The 17,131-nt window shown below is 48.9% G+C and overlaps 1 protein-coding gene across 1 annotated transcript in view; it reads left to right on the top strand.

Moving 5' to 3' along the window:
- LOC135825140 (putative sodium/calcium exchanger 7) overlaps positions 1-17,131 on the top strand; it is a 36,391-nt gene that overhangs the window by 11,180 nt on the left and 8,080 nt on the right. The window contains exons 10-17 of the mRNA XM_065337898.1: positions 813-893; positions 3,168-3,252; positions 3,805-3,836; positions 9,500-9,562; positions 10,179-10,265; positions 14,097-14,307; positions 14,657-14,836; positions 15,565-15,719. Coding sequence (XP_065193970.1) covers positions 813-893; positions 3,168-3,252; positions 3,805-3,836; positions 9,500-9,562; positions 10,179-10,265; positions 14,097-14,307; positions 14,657-14,836; positions 15,565-15,719 — 894 coding nt within the window. The remainder of the gene's footprint in view (positions 1-812; positions 894-3,167; positions 3,253-3,804; positions 3,837-9,499; positions 9,563-10,178; positions 10,266-14,096; positions 14,308-14,656; positions 14,837-15,564; positions 15,720-17,131) is intronic.

Genomic DNA, 17,131 nt, shown 5'->3' with positions numbered 1-17,131 from the left:
GTTACGGTAGTATGTACTTGTAGCAGGATCAAACAAGCAACAATGCACTCAAAGTGTACATCAAACTGTTCGACTGTACACGCCAGCTAATATTAATCATAATATCGTACCGCCGTACACGACTAACGGATACTCGTTTGCTAACGGATCAGCAGCTAATCAGACGGGTACCCAGGTGCCCGGATCACCCCTTTCACCCCTACATTGGTGGTAGTTACTTGTGTGTGTGTGTGTGTGTGTGCGTGCGTGCGTGCGTGCGTGCGTGCATTCGTGTGCATTCGTGTGCATTCGTGTGCGCTTGTGAGTGTGTGTGTTTGTACTTGTGTGTATGTATGTGCATGTGTGTGTGTGTGTGTGTGTGTGTGTGTGTGTGTGTGTGTGTGTGTGTGTGTGTGTGCATTCGTGTGCATTCGTGTGCATTCGTGTGCATTCGTGTGCATTCGTGTGCGCTTGTGAGTGTGTGTGTTTGTACTTGTGTGTATGTATGTGCATGTGTGTGCGCACGCGTGTATGTTTAGTAATTGTTTACTGGGCGGCAGTGGTAGTGCAATTGGGGCCAAAGACCCCCCCCCCCCCTCCTCGCACACTGTGTCGTGTTCTGACACATGTGCACCAGCAACCTGCATGACTTGTTCACATGGTGGACGCTCACTAGCATATATTTGTCTACCGGTATATGGCTGCGTGGTGCAAAGGTTGTATTTCTTTTCATATATAGTATAACTGTAGTCACTAGATAACGCCGTAATGCTTACTGTGTGTGAATGCTTACTGTGTGCCGTCGACTGTTGTGTACGTATTGTTTGTTGCAGATTGAGCTGTGGGAGTCTGCCTTGTTCCTGGCTATCTATCTCATTTACATTGCCATTGTCGTCGGACTAAGCTTCATACAGGTAACGAGAGAGCTTGGAAGCTCAGGGCCCTGCACTATGCTTTGTTGCCTAGCTCATCGTGCATGTTGTTAGAACTGATGGAAATGTTTTTTCCTTTGATTAGCTACATCATTGTATTGCAAAAACGTTTCAATGAGTTACTGAAGTAACGTCTTCTGCATAGCTATGGGACCGGCGCTGACTCTGCCGATCACGGGCGTTCTGGAGTCGACGGGATGTCTGTCCTGACGTTTCCGGGGACCGGCGCTGACTCTGCCGATCACGGGCGTTCTTCTTCTTCTTATTATTATACTGACGGCAACTAACATCCATTCTAATTGCATTTACTCGTCTCCCTACTTCGTATTTCTTTCCAGAAAATCTCCCCATACAGCAGGGAGTCGTTTACATTATATGACTCCCTGCTATACATCTACATGACTGTATACACGTTATAATTATTATGCTATCGGCCTACATGCGATTCCCGGGCTGGTCGACAGGTGGCCCAGCCAGCCTGCTAGTGGGATCTCGGCCTCGCACACAAATCCACACAAAATGTTACTGCACTGAATGCATTCCCCCGATACACTTCGCATATATACTCATTCTCTTGATGGTACGGGACAGGTACGGGATAGCGCCAGGCATGCCGATGGCACAAACAAACAAAAATATTGTGGCCAGCTGTCTTTGCTGGTTGGGTACGGTACGGGACAGATACGGGATAGCGCCAGGCGTGACACAAACAAACAGACACCAAATTAAAGCTGTGTGGACCCTGGCTAGCGCCAGACGTTACTGAAGTAACGTCTTCTGCATAGCTACGGGAATGAATAGTGATATATCTGATCTGATGTACATTGCCAGTGCCGTTGGACTAAGCTGTATAGGTAATGAAGTGGTGGTCGCATAGGAAAACGATGGCAATTTTTTTCGGGCATCAGGTCGCTGGTGTACAGTCAACTTTGCGAATAACGACATTCGGCGGGGCATCAGAAAAGTGTCCTTATTCGCGAAGTGTCCTTATATCCGAAGTCCCATTTGAATGTATGTGAACCCATATTTTGTAGTATGACATGCATATCGAAATGAAGCTCTTTTCATGCTCTACGTCAATTTGTACTTTATTTTCGTATTGCAATTGAAAGGAACAATAAAGTCAATATCCAAGGGAAATAAATTGAAAAATTAACCTTTTGGAGCCATCTACAGGGACATGTTCATGTACATGTACATGTATGAAGATTAATGTGCAATCATGTACAACTACATGACCAATACAATAGGTGTGCTGATCATTCCAACTATTTTGAAGAAAAGAAAAAAGAAAAAGCACCCCCCCCCCCCCCCCCCCCCCTGGCTGTATCTTCTTGTATGTGTGCCTTGTCCATCACCACCGGTTCTGGTACTTCTGCATGACAGGTACTTGAAATACATGTAGCTGTAAAAAAGCCAGAAAGTCGTTATTCAAGCAGTGAATATGACCTCGGGGCACTAAAATCATGTCGCTATTCGCGAATTGTCGTTATTCAGATAGTCGTTATATCCGAAGTTAAATGTATACAGTCAGATGGGACTTTGCTCTGGGCATGGAAATTCTGTCGTTATTCGCGAATTGTCGTTATATCCGAAGTCGTTATTAGCGAAGTTGACTGTAGTTGTGAAACAAGATAGCTAAAGCAGCTTGCACTTATGCCAGTTATGGGTCCTGACTTTTCTGTGCCGCGTTTGCAAACATTTTAAATGTTTACGGGATGTGTATGATGGTGGGCAACGTGTATATTGGATACTGGAGCCAGGCAGGCATTGGTGTAATGTGATCAACTTATCACTACATTTACCCGTAACTCCATTGGTGTCTGACGGGTGATCTAGGTCTCTTGGCATCGCATACGTTTTCTGCTGCTCACCAGTAATCACTTGGTCACGTGCTGCATCCAAACAGCAAAGCAGCAAAACCCAATCAAGTTGTTATCGATACGCAACGAGAGAGCTGCCAGCTCAGGGCCCTCACTATGCTTCTTCTTCCCCACATCATCATCATAGGTGTTAATCAAACTGATAGAGATGTCATGGCAAAACAGATGGGGCGGGTGCACGCTTTATCATTCAATCATGTGGTGCGTGTGTTACACGCCAGGGGTATTTTGACACATGACTCTGTGTGTACTCTTCTGACATGCAAACACTGCGGGCTAGTGGCCAGTCATGTGTGTACTTGGTAATGACGTTGTTCTTTTTGCGTACTCTCTCTCTCTCTCTCTCCTCTCCCCTCTCTCTTCTTGCCTCAAGAAATACATGGCACGGAAAGCAAAAATTCTGCGCGTCAGTGAGAAGACACCTCTTGTCAATGAAGAGCTGTCGGCATCTGAACCAAGTATGTCACTACTGTTGATGCTGTTCTAAGGTCTATTTCCTGTAGTTGACAGTTTGTTCAGATCTAGACAATTCATTCTAAAGCTGGATGTGCATGTGAAGTTAGAAGTGCATTTTATTTCTAAACTGGCTACCTTTCTGCCTGGGAAAGGAGCACAAACACAATCTTACTCATAACAGCTCTTGTAGCCGTAACGTTGGGCTTTCCAACACAAAAGGCAACAGTGAGTACAGCACTGGTTGCTGGTGTTTCAAAATTGTTCGCATTATAAAGTGTTGTACTCAATAAGGCATTCGGGCTCGGTGCAAAAAGCTCTTTTCAATTCTGGTGGTACTTTATGCATTTGTCAGAGCATGCTCTGTTGGATTTGGGGGAAATCCACGAGCATATCTCATTGCTGTACAAGATATTTTGAGGTGTCTTGTCTGCTTCATTTGACTATTTTCTGCCTTGTTTTATTGCTGCTGTTGCTGCTGTTGCTGTTGCTGCTGCTGTTGTTTTTGTCCTCGTTCTCTTGTTTTCCTTTGTTACGTTCACATCGTGCCTTGCCAGTAGTGGGTATGACTGCGAGCATTAATGAGCCGGTGAGTGAAGTCGTAGTGTTCTTTTGGCGTGTTTTTGCTCTACAGCAGCAGCAGGGAGAGAGAGAGAGAGAGAGAGAGAGAGAGAGAGAGAGAGAGAGAGAGAGAGAGAGAGAGAGAGAGAGAGAGAGAGAGAGAGAGATTGTGTGTGTGTGTGGGGGGGGGGGGGATTTTCGATGATGGTGGTTCCTACATTTCTCTTGCAGACCGAATTCCCGGGAAGTGAATAACTCACAGTTATTTTACTGGTGGAGTGGTCGAAGCACGCTGCATTGTTCTTCAAGTACTAGTACTGTGGTCGTCATGGATGGCACCAGCTGATTACTGGCTCAATACTGGGTATATGCCACCTTTATCTGTGTATAAACTTTACTTACATCATGTGTTGTATCCAGTATGCACTTGTAGTGGAACCCACGTTCGACCAGCCAGCACTAACGCAACACTTCGGATTAGGGAATGAATTATTTACAAGAGAATTGGAAGAGACATAGAAGTTAGAAGTAAGTAATCAGAACCAGACTGAAGCACACTGAACTAAAGGATCGACTCAACTACTGAAGTACAGAAAGACGGGCATGCAATCTGAGAAAGGAGTGCAGCTACGCACGTGGCTAGACACATGCACAGCATGAGAGGTGTACACATAAAGCAGAGGCGCGCGCATATGGGTGAGCGTGTACACAGCATGCATAGCAACATACAGTGTGACACAAGAGTCATAAGGCACCTAATATAGCAGTTCATAACACCACTCCCCTAGGTGCCATTGATCATCCACTGTATCTAGCTGGCTGTCGTCGATTACCAGGGCCTCGGAGGTCGTAGCGCTGAGTCGGCATGTCAGCCGCAAACTCGATGCTCACCACATTATCACAGGCAGCTGGCTCTGGGCGATCTTCGGCAGCATCATGGTTACCATCATCTAGTGTTCCATCTACCTGCTGGGCGTGTCCAGGCTTCACGATATCAACGTTCACGACCTTCTCTCTGCCGTCAGCATGCTGGATCACCAGGGTCGATGGCGAGACTATCTTCAGCACCGTCCAGCCACTCTCATATGGCGTCATGAGCTTCTGACTCCGCTCTGGGCGACGTAGCATCACCGGATCATCGACACGGTATGGTGACTCTGTTGGACCGCCTGACACAGAGTCATTCGAGGACAGTAGCGACTCAACAAGGTCTCGAATTCGAGCAGCGCGCCCGGCGAGTCGGTCTACCCATTCACTGGCGCTGTATGCTGTCGGGTCGTGATCAATTACTAGATCGCGCCCTTCCCAGCCCGTGATGGCCAGCCTTGGCGATATTCCGGTTGTAGCATGGCGACGTCCATTGTAGTAGAACAGAACCAACTCCAGCTCAGACGTCCAGTCACTGGTTTCCTCGAGCGCCTTACGCAGGAGACCGATGATTGTACGGTTGAGCCGTTCAACCCCTCCTTGTGATTGAGGATGTCGAACTGCACCCGTTTTCACCACCACACCAAACTGTTCCAGGAGGGCTGCTACGACCGCGTTCCGGAACTCAGTGCCGTTGTCCATGCGAATGACAGACGGCGGGCCCCACCGGCAGCAGATCTTGGTCAGTGCGGCTGCTACGCTCGCTGCATCGTGTCGACGTAGTGGCTGTACCTCCGCCCACTTGGTGAACATGTCGACGCATACCAGGCAGCAGTGGTGCGCTCCACTCTGGCCAAGCTCCAACGTGTCGATCTGTATGACCTCCCATGGTCGTCCTGGTACGTCTGGACGCGTTGGCTCAACAGTCGGTCCCCGTGCCGGGTTAGCTGCAGAGCAAGGCACACACGCTTGGACAACACTGTGGCATTTCTCGGCCATCAGCGGCATATAGCAGCGCTTGCGCAGTGAGTCATGCATTGTCGTCCAGGTGGCATGGCCAGAGGTCTTGTGAGATGCTTTCAGTACTTGGTCTTCAAGCTCAGGTGGTATGACTGGCACTTGCACGACACCGTCGAGTGGCAGCTTTACTGAACGCATCAGCACACCGTCATGGTCCAACAGCTGATCACGGACCGGTCTGTACAGCTTCGACGACAGGGGGGTTCCCGACTTCAGCTCATCCAGCAGCTGTGATATCTCGGTATCGGCTTGCTGCGCATCCTTTATCTCACTGAGAGTAACGGGCCCGATAGCATGCTTGTGCGTTGCCACAGAAACAGAACAAACATCACTCGGCTCGGCTGTACCCTTGGGCCACCGCCTCGGGACACGGGTGAGCTCATCGGCCGGGTTCTGGTCAGTCGGCACCCACTCCACTCGGACCTTGAGGCCGACCGTTTGGACGAGGTCAGCAATCACTTCCAGTCGCCGCTCAACCAGTATCTTGTGCAGCCCACCAACTTTCACTCGGCGCACATTGTCGAGGACCTGCTTCAGCCAGCCGTACACTGTCTTTGAGTCGGTGACGAGTCGTACCGTCTGCAGGTGCCATTGCGCTGCAAGCGACAGTCCACGCACCGCAGCATCTAGCTCCGCCACATTGATGTGCTTCTTATCGGCTGTGTCCCGCAGCCATGTACCGTCTTCGATGACTTGGCCGTTCAGCTGGAGGACCACACCGACTGCCAGATCCGAGGCATCGCAGAACACAGCCCAATCTCCATCGGACTCGGCTGATGCATGCCACACACCACGGACGGGGTCTTGAGCGGACAGCTGCTCAGCAACTTCGTCAGCACACTGAAGAACGCTAGGTGGAACCGGCGTGTCCCATCTGTCCACTGCACTTGATAGCCGCTTCAACATTGAGCAGGCTGGGCGAAGCCATGCGCACACTGGATAGTGGCTTGTGAGCCGACCTGTCCATTGGAATACACCACGCTTCGTCAGCGGTTGGCGGAAGCTGAGGTCGACTCCATCGCGGCGAGCCCACATGATGGTACCATCAGCAGTCGTCGATAGCTTCAGGCCAAGCACTCGCGCCTCGGGTAGATGCTCTGGTGGCTTTGTCGGCAAGCCATACCGTGCTAGCTCTGCAGCGACGGCCTTGCGCTTCTCCGCTGGCGTGAGGACGTCATCAACGTAGTTGTCCACATCAGGCCATCGTCGCGTCACCCACCGAACAATGATGTCCATGAATTTTGGTGCAATCGATAGACCAAAACCCATCCGTGACATGGCGTACAGCTTCCCACGCCACACCACGACTTGGTAGCGCAAGAGGGATGGGTCGACTCGTACCTGCAAGTACGCCTTACGTATGTCGACAAGTTCAAACTGGCTGTCTGCAACCTGTCGCCACTTGCGGATCTTCTCACCGCATGCTGGGGCATCAGTGCCTGGGTTCGACTTAATCACCGCATTCAAGCCACGGTAATCAAGACAAGGACGAACTGGGGTCGACTCCTTGTGGGCTTGGTCCTTGGCGAGCAGCGGAATGATGGCCGCCGGAGGACCGTACGTAGCCTCGTCGTACTCGATCAGGTAGCCATTCTCGACCCAGGCGTCCATCTCGTCACAGAACTGCGACTCTTGCTTGTCTGACAGGTTGTGCCTCGCGTACTGTCCGATCCCTGAGCCGATCGGAGATGTAGGAGCTTGCCCATCACGCCACTGCCAGTGCAACGTCCAATGCTGCTTGTCGTTGTCCCACCGGAGCTCTCCGTCTTCGGCCTTCAGGGTCACACCACGATCGTCCTCTGTGACGCCCACATGACGGAGTGTGCTCTCAACGTCAGCTGCAGCAGTAGCGGCTGCACCGGTATCTCTAGGTTGAGGACCAAAGCACACGCCATTGACCTCGCCGTCCTGGCCATAACTGAGTCGAACGCCACCAACACCAGCTATAACGTCAGCACCGAGGAGGAGGTCTGCTGCCACAGCCGTCAATGAGTCGACAACGCAGGCATTCACACGCACTCTTGGCAGACTAACCGGTTCACCATCCCCTTGGCGCTGCAGTTCCACATCAACTGCTCCTCTGATCTTCACCTTGCTGCTATCCACGGATACAACAGACACACGTGGCTGAGCAGTGAACGGAATCTTGTGAAGTTTGAGGAACTCGACCGTAACCATTGTGTAACTTGCACAAGTGTCCACTGCTGCTCTAGCACGTGCCCATTCGCTGCCTACCACGCCTCGCACGTCAACGTAGATTCTGGGCAGTGAAGCTCTAGTAGCCTCGGCTACAGTGCACAAACACGCACCCCTCGCCAGGGAGCCACTGTCTGCAGCCGTTGCTGCTCCAGACGATTTCCGCTCTTGCCAGGCTTTACGCTCCGGACAGTCACTCTTCATGTGACCTGGCTTGTCACAGAAGTAACAGGTTCGAGGGCCAGTACGCTCGCCGCGCGTTCCTTTACCAGCACCACTCTTGCGACCAGATTTCTTCGCTTTCGGGCACTGCCGCGCCATGTGGCCAACTCCGCCACAGTTGAAACATGCCTGCTCATCCGTGGTGGCAGCTGCCACAACAACATCGCCACGCACTCGTGTCAAGTGGTCCGAGGTCGCAGCCTTCAACGCCCGTACCACGTCCAGGCATCCCGTCACACTCAACTCTTTGCCCGCCATCGTAAGTCTTAGCTCTCGGGCAAACTCTACCGGCAGTCCCTTGATCAGCTGCTCTATGATCATCGGGTCCTTGTCGTCATCAGCCTTGTGCCCCGCCATAGTACTCAGTCGCTGCAAATCGGCAACGTAGGCGTCGGGGGACTCATCCACGCGCATCGTCCGTGAGGTGAATCTGGCGTACGCCTGCGCCTTCGTCAGAGTGAACGACAGTCCCATTTTCGCCAAGACTTTATCTTTGTCTTTCTGATCGCTTGCCGGCATCCGTGAAAATACAAGAAACGCGTCATCCGTCAGGAACAACGGAAAATTCTTCACTTTCTTGTCGTCCGTGTCCCAACCTTGTATGTTTGCAAGCACCAGAAACTTATCCCAAAAACGTCCGAAATCGTCCCCGTTCCCACGGAACGGCTGGAGGAAGTTGTCAAACTTGAGCGACATCTCGCTGGCGTGGCAGGGTTTGCACTCGTCAATACAACACACACGTCCCGGGTTTCGGCACCAGTTGTAGTGGAACCCACGTTCGACCAGCCAGCACTAACGCAACACTTCGGATTAGGGAATGAATTATTTACAAGAGAATTGGAAGAGACATAGAAGTTAGAAGTAAGTAATCAGAACCAGACTGAAGCACACTGAACTAAAGGATCGACTCAACTACTGAAGTACAGAAAGACGGGCATGCAATCTGAGAAAGGAGTGCAGCTACGCACGTGGCTAGACACATGCACAGCATGAGAGGTGTACACATAAAGCAGAGGCGCGCGCATATGGGTGAGCGTGTACACAGCATGCATAGCAACATACAGTGTGACACAAGAGTCATAAGGCACCTAATATAGCAGTTCATAACACACTTGATCGTTGCGACAAGAGTGAAAGGCCTTGAGTTCATCTACGCACACAGTGATGTGTAGAAATGATAGTACGCATTGCAGTTGCTGCGATTGAACACATTGTCTTGCTGCGAGTGTTGCTGCCCTAACACATTGGGTTACTGCGAGTGTCACTGCCCCAACACATTGTCTTGCTGCGAGTGTTGCACTGCCCCAACACATTGTGTTACTGTGAGTGTTGCTCTGCCCCAACACACATTGCCTTGCTGCTGTCTCTGCTGATTGCCGTCACCAGGACCAAGACGATCGTGAAGAGGAAGATGAACTTGATCCAAACGAATTGCCTGGCCTCACTTGGGTTAGAAATTTGCCATCACTTAAGATCTACAATGTGCTATTTCTATGCCAGGGAGCTCACGGGTACCGGTAGTACAATTATAACATTGCGGAGCTACAATGTATGATGCATGTGTTTGTTTATACATGTACATGTATTTGAAGTAGCTGTCTAATTGTTGTGTAAAATAAGCTTGCAACTCCCAGCGTGACCTATCCATATTGGGTAAATGTATCTGAGACTTTGCTTTGGACAACATGTTTTACTTCTAGCCACTCCTGATCAGACCAGCAGACCACCATTGATCTCTTACTTGCCTGTGTTTGAAGTTTGAACCAGGGAGTAGGTATTTAAATTTTACTACTCCCTGGCTTGAACCTACGGCACATCCCCTTGCATGTCTGTACTCCAGCAAAGCATGCATGTCCAGATTGTTCAGGGTCCATAGGCTGCACAGATGTGTATGGAGAACCAACCCTGCTATAGGGAACATACCCACTATAGCCTTTTTATTGGGATCTGCATATACGAATAGGCACCTTGGAGACAGCGGTTTCACTATGCAGTCATTTAGCTGACTTTACACCATTACGAAATGCCGGATGTCTTTCTTCCTTCTCTGAATTATTTTGCACAGCCGGCCAAAGGACACATTGGAGCAAAGATTCAGTTCGTCGTGGAGTACCCGTTCTCATGGCTACGCTGGCTAAGCATACCACCTTGTGTAAGATGAAATGAGGATCTAGTCTGCATACGCCCAAAAGTCTGTATATAAGTAGATACCCTCATAGCGATGCCCCCCCCCCCCCCTTCCTGGTAGACATGATGTCATACTGTAGAACGGCTAATTTTAGCGGGTGAAGTGTTTAAGCCGCGGTCACACCTAGCAAGCCGTTTCCAGCTTGCACTGAAAATGGCGTGTGCTGAATGAAGCGATTGGTCACATCGACCCATGAGACCCGCTGGATTTTTTGCGTGCTGTAGACTGTGTGTAGAGATTTTCTTCGTGCTCATTTTTGAATTTGATTTTCTGTTGAACATGTACGTGGCAATCAGCAGAGTTTTTGGTACTGTACTGGGAGAGCAGCTTCATTGGCACATTGGAATCAGGGTGCTTGTTTGAAAGATTGAGGGAGGTTTGAGCTTGTAGTGCAGTCATGGATCCTGAAACTAGACTCTGTGCCGTTGTCTGCATCTGGCTCTGCACGCGGCGATATGGTGCACATGCTTCTCTTGCAGAATAGTCTCCCTTGTCTGATGCTGCTGAACCAAATCATGTCTCGTAGAAAGCGCACAAGGAAAGATGAGGATAATAACAGACAGCAGGCAATGAGAGAAGTTGGACCAACAACGAAACAAACACCGAAAGCCGGAATATTTCAGAACACGATGCATCGATGGCAAGATGCGTTTTGGATTTGCACGAGTTTGTTTTTCCCGCCACTGCGCCAGAATGGCTGAAAGTGGCTGAATCCATTCAGTGCTCCATTCAGCGCTTCGAAAACGGCTGGCTGCTGAGAACGGCTGAAGCCGAAAATTCTGCCGTTTCTGTAGCAACGATACCGTCAAAAAGCGCTTTTTCCGCTGAATGGCTGAATCACGCCTGATGTGACCGCGGTCTTAGCGTTTTCTGAATCTGGACCAATTCGCGATGAAATATTTTAGCTATCCGAGTTTCAGAGTTTAACCCTTATCCGACCGTCAAAGTGGACAAATTCTCAGGCCAAGCGAGACGCCGCGACTCATTTTGTTGATAACTTTAGCTTCCCTTGGGTGATATTGGCAAACTTGAGCTTTTTGGAAAGCTTGAGCCATGAGGAGTTCTCTAGAAACAGTTTCTAGCCTTCATTTGTAAGAGGAACAAAAATCCATCTCCAATTCCATTTTTTGAAGAGAAGTACGGCTCATCGACATGTGGACTATTTGTAGTCTTAATTTTGTACTTTCATGCTAACACATTTTGAAAATACCATTGGGGAAGCATCCAGGCAAAGTTTTAGGAGGGCAATATAATCATTGCTAAAGTTACACCATTTGAAAACTTGTTTCGTACGCGGTGTGAAAACAGACCTCACTCAGAGACTTATAACTTCTCTTTGAAAGATGCTAAGACACTCCGGTCTTTTGCAAATGAATGGTGGGTCTTTCCAGCTTCTTTTGAGACCAAAATGGTGCAGATTCAATCAAAAATACTGTATAGCAGGAAATTTTCGGACGGAATTTATTTTCGTACGATTTCGTACACGCCCTCTTTTGTACTAAAATTAATTCCGTACTAAAATTTGTTCCTGTGAAGTTATGTACACTATACATGCGTACCGCAAGCAAACAAGTGCATTTAGCATGCACCACTGTACGAAAATAAAATCCGTACGAAATGTCGAAATTCGGCTTTGTCCGAAAATAATTCCGTCCGAAAATTTCCTGCTATACAGTAAGTGAGTTACAGCTTGTTAAAGTCATCGACGGATAGTCGTCGATTTTTGACTGGCCGGTCGGATAAGGGTTAAAAAGAAGGATGACTAGTACTACACCGTACATGCAAGATGTCGATGGGCGTGGCAAGCCTTTAGCGAAAACACTCCTTTCGCTAGAGTCGCTAAAATATCACCGTCGCTAAAATTACCCGTTTTTTCAGTATTCCAAGTGATAGACCTAAGTTCCGGAATATTGGCTGGAGGAGGCTTCCAAGCGCCCTCTATGCTTTGGCAAGACGAGTTTCATCGGGAAACTAGGAACTGTTGATGTTGATCAGCCCTGGCATAGATCATTCTCTACCTTGAGGCTGTCAGACTAGCCACTACCCACGCAAACAGAAGCCATCATACCTTTGTGGAGAGACCGGATCACCTGAAACATGCGCGGAGGCAGAATCAGCCAAAGCGCTGTGAGGGACCGCGTTGTACGCCTTGCAGAAATACACAAACAAGACATATAGATCAGACTGATGACCGGTGGCTTTCTCAAGTACTTGGCGTGCAGCAAAGATCATATCGATGCAACCCCTGCCCTTCCGAAAGCCGCACTTGGACTTGGGTAGCCACTAGCCAGTCCTCTGCAAGCGGCTCAAGACGGTCTTGGAGCATGTTGGAAAACAGTTTACCCACAACATTTAGCAAGCTGATACCACACCAGTTGTCGCAGCTATTTCGGTTACCCTGCTCAGGCACTATTGTATCACATGTTGATGTCCACGGTTGCAGTACCACGGCTCAGGTACTATTGTATCACATGTTGATGTCCACGGTTGCAGTACCACGGCTCAGGTACTATTGTATCACATGTTGATGTCCACGGTTGCAGTACCACGGCTCGGGTACTATTGTATCACATGTTGATGTCCACGGCTCAGGTACTATTGTATCACATGTTGATGTCCACGGTTGCAGTACCACGGCTCAGGTACTATTGTCAGAAGCTGGTCGCCTCGCCCTCAAGTGGGACAAGCCATTTTCAATCATCATGGCTTGGGTGCGATTTCGCAGCCAATTTGCAGTGATCCATGCAGTCGACCTCCGGCTACGCGGGTCTAGAAGGCGCCTGACAGGCCTGTCGACGCAGGATGGTGCTGGGGTAGGCATCGGCCATTGAAAACTGAATTCCGTCTGTTTTACGTGGAATTTCTTGGAGTTTCCCAATGTATTGTACTTGAATAAAATTCTATTTTAACTTTCATGGTATCTCAATTTTTTCACGTCTACATGACTTTATTTTGCCCGTAAAAGAGGCCGTTACCCCTTAAAAAAAAAAAAAAAAATTTGTATCACATGTTGATGTCCACGGTTGCAGTACCACGGCTCAGGTACTATTGTATCACATGTTGATGTCCACGGTTGCAGTACCACGGCTCAGGTACTATTGTATCACATGTTGATGTCCACGGTTGCAGTACCACGGCTCAGGTACTATTGTATCACATGTTGATGTCCACGGTTGCAGTACCACGGCTCAGGTACTATTGTATCACATGTTGATGTCCACGGTTGCAGTACCACGGCCCAGGTACTATTGTATCACGGAACAATATTGAGTAGGGTGGTACACTGTATCTCTTTCCCCTCCTCTGTAATAATGGTTTTGTTCATAGATGGCGCTTGCCTGTCGTCAAGGCAGGATGGCCGATTCATGCCCAAGTGCGTGGCCTGAGGTCGTGCAACATAACAAGCCTGTAGGCTATGTTGCACGACCGACGGTTACCAGAAGGAGGCAAGAGGAAGTCTGCGGCACTCCTCTGATTGGCCAAATGCTAGCCACGACCTAGCAGCAGGCATGTGACATGTATGAGCTATAGTACTACACCCATATTACACACATGGAACGTCATATGTGATGGCTAATTGCATGCCCGCGTGAAAAGCCATCGGCCGTGTACCGTTGCCAGTAGGCATGTGGCCCTTCGGCGACGTTGCTCGACCGCTGACTATGAGAAAGCACATGGGCAAGCAATCAGCCATCATGCTAGCCAGACCATGTGTTAGTAGTATGTGCTTCACCTTTTTAGGGGTTATTATTATTAAACTCAAACTTGTTCATTTTCACCGTTTTGTGTTTTCAGGACGAGCGCTGGAATTGGCAGCGCCGAGCTTTCGCAGTTGCCTTCCCTCTTCCTGCTGCAATTGTGCTCGTTATAGCAGCAGAAGGCTTTGGAGGGATGACTATGGATGTTAGCTTTTCACACCACAACCCTAATGACACCAGTAACGGTACAGATGCAGATGGCTGCCAGTCTGCATGCTTCCCAGTGTACGGACTTGTGCTGATATTTGGTGAGTTCCCTTTACAGAATGATATCCCTCGTTTCTGTTCTTTGTGTGTGTGCGTGCGTGCATGCGTTTGAGTTAGTTCGGTTGGTGGGTGCACGTATGCCATGTGGTGTTGGGTCTGTCGCCAACGGGCGCATCGGCTTGAAGGTGTATTGCGGTGCATGTATCTGCTACTTGACTTCATTGCGGTCAGTTTGCCCAGTCACTTTGATCTTCGCTGAGGTGACCTAGGATGGTTGAAACATCTAGCGTGTGCACTGTCCGCAGATGAAATGCTTCTATTACCTAGTTTCTATACATCTAATTCTTCTCTACCAAACTCCCGTGTTGTCTATTCTAACAACCCAAACAGGCATTGCGCTCACTGTCATGACCTTCTTCTGGTCATTGAGAGTCAAAGTCATGGGTGGGTTCTTCCAAGCCTACCTGGCTTTCTTTGCCTTTATCATGTCCGTCGCTTGGATGAACATCGAGGCAAATGAAGTTGTGGCACTGCTGGAAACGTTCGGCCTTGTCATGGGAGTTGATACAGGTATGTGCAGCACTGGTGTATAACAATGCCTTGTCTGACATTTCTCCCGTGTGACATACCGCATTATCTCTATTACAAGCCCAGTCTCTTGTAGAAGCCCAGTCTCTACTATAAGCGCACTCCAAGAGGGCTTCGAAGATATACAAGCCCAGCCTCCAATATATGCAGAGGGCTTAATGGAGAACTATGTGGATCATGTCCATTCATGTTTGATGTCACACGGTATCACATACGCACATTGTAGCGCAAGTCCGTGATCCCCTTGATAAAAAGTACAGACTCAGTATACCAGGAAGTACAAAACTACCATTCATGGTGCCTGGTGGGATACTTTGTGCAGCACTGCTGCTGGAATAACAAAAAATATTGACCAACATACATGTACATGTACCAGATGGATGAAAAATTATAGGCTTACCTTGTTTCCAGTAGAAGCCCAGTCTCTAATATAGGCCCAGGGTCCGGATTGGTTGGGAAAGTATAAGCCCGGGGCTTGTAATGGAGATAATACGGTAGTTCAACCTGTTCTGTAGCGACAATCACTGCAATAAGGTGCATAAAAGTTAGCAGACTTTGTCTTCACACTTATGCTTGAAATAGATAAAGTGTGTGTCCCGTACAGGTCACAGTGTATAAGTATGTTGAAACCTTGTTGTACTCGTATGCATATGTGTGTGTGTGTGTGTGTGTGTGCGTGCGTGCGTGCGTGCGTGCGTTCTTGGCTTCAGCTATCCTGGGACTAACTGTGCTCGCCATTGGCAACTCCGTCGGTGACTTGGTGGCTGATACTACTGTAGCGCGTAAAACACCGGCCATGGGTGTGTCGTCTTGCTTTGGATCACCTCTTCTCAACGATGTTCTGGGCCTGGGTATCTCGCTGACGGTAGGATACTGATTGGGATACGATGTACATGAGCTGCACTGTATCCACCTTATTCCCCATTACAAGCTGCATCCAATTATAAGTTGCATCGTTAACTTCAGTGTGTTCACATGGCTATTAAGGCATACTCAATTGTAGGTTGCACTCCCTTCTTCGACCTTCAGGTTTATCGTAGAAAGGTTCCTTCCATTTAAGCCTAGTTCACATTCGACGCAACGCCGACGGTACGGGACGTAAGGGCTTGTCGGGAGGGCTGGGGTGAGCTGTAAAATCCTGTACGATTCGTACGACACGACATGCAGCAGTCGTTGCGACGTTCAACGTCGAACGGCGCGAGTCATAAGGCACGGTCCGTGACGGGGTGACTTTCGGACCTAATTTCTCGTTTTTCGGGACTTCTTTTCAATTATTTCTTCTTGAAAGAAGCGGAACCAATTTCACAATACCAGTTTTTCATGAAGATCAAAAAATTAGCCCTGAAAGTTGTGGCATTCAAATAATAGCCCCAGGAAATGATAGAATAGTTCGTCTGTCACGCTTCTGAACTATCCCTAAATACAATAAGTGACATGAGATCTTAATAATAATAATACAGCACGCATATAGCTCATATGAAAAATCAAATGAGGGTCATGCATCTGTCGACAACGTCGAGCCAGTGCGTTCTGTCTGAGGCAAGTTGCTCCGCTTCCAAAAGAGACATATTGAGAAGTAAAAGGTCATTCCTAATGTTGTCTACCCATCTGGTCACTGGGAGATCTTATGTTGCTAAAATTCAACTCAAGTCGTGCTAGCCATTCTGTGAGTTATCATGGGAAGCGCAGTGTCCGAAATGCTAAAAATATCCAAGTACGAATCGGGAGTAGTTGGCGCACGACGCCGTCTCCTGTTTACACTCGAATTGCAGCCGTTTTGTACGCTTGCGTCCCCGTCTACGGTATGAAAAGTTGGATCGATCCAACTCTTCCCGTCGCTTCCCGATCTGTACGGTAGTACGGTTGCGTTCCCGTTCCTGGTGTTCACATTGGACGCTGTCAGACCGTCCCGTCGCTTCCCGTCGATCCTTACGTCGCGTCCCGTCGCGCCCCGTCGAATGTGAACTAGGCTTTAGGCAGCCACCATTACATTCTCTACTGTAGAGTGGCATGGTAGAGAGCACACTAATGTGTTTTAAGCAAGGGTTTCTGTGCGCACACCATACTGGGGCCAGCTGTGTGCGGATGTACAGATGCATTTGCATGCCGCTGTTCTCCGGCAAAAAGCCCTAAATATGATGGCGTTGGTGTCTTGCAAGCGGTTAATGTGTTCATATTGAAATAATTACGTTGGACTCGGTTGACGACTCGTGCACTACTAGTATGTGATGTACAGCATCCTATAGACAACTAGTATAGTTGTTGTTGCTGCTGCTG

Source organism: Sycon ciliatum, chromosome 1 (genome assembly GCF_964019385.1).
Source record: "Sycon ciliatum chromosome 1, ocSycCili1.1, whole genome shotgun sequence".
NCBI classification, from domain to species: domain Eukaryota; kingdom Metazoa; phylum Porifera; class Calcarea; order Leucosolenida; family Sycettidae; genus Sycon; species Sycon ciliatum.
The sequence above is the reverse complement of the archived record's forward strand: the minus strand, read 5'-3'. Positions and strand labels throughout refer to the sequence as shown.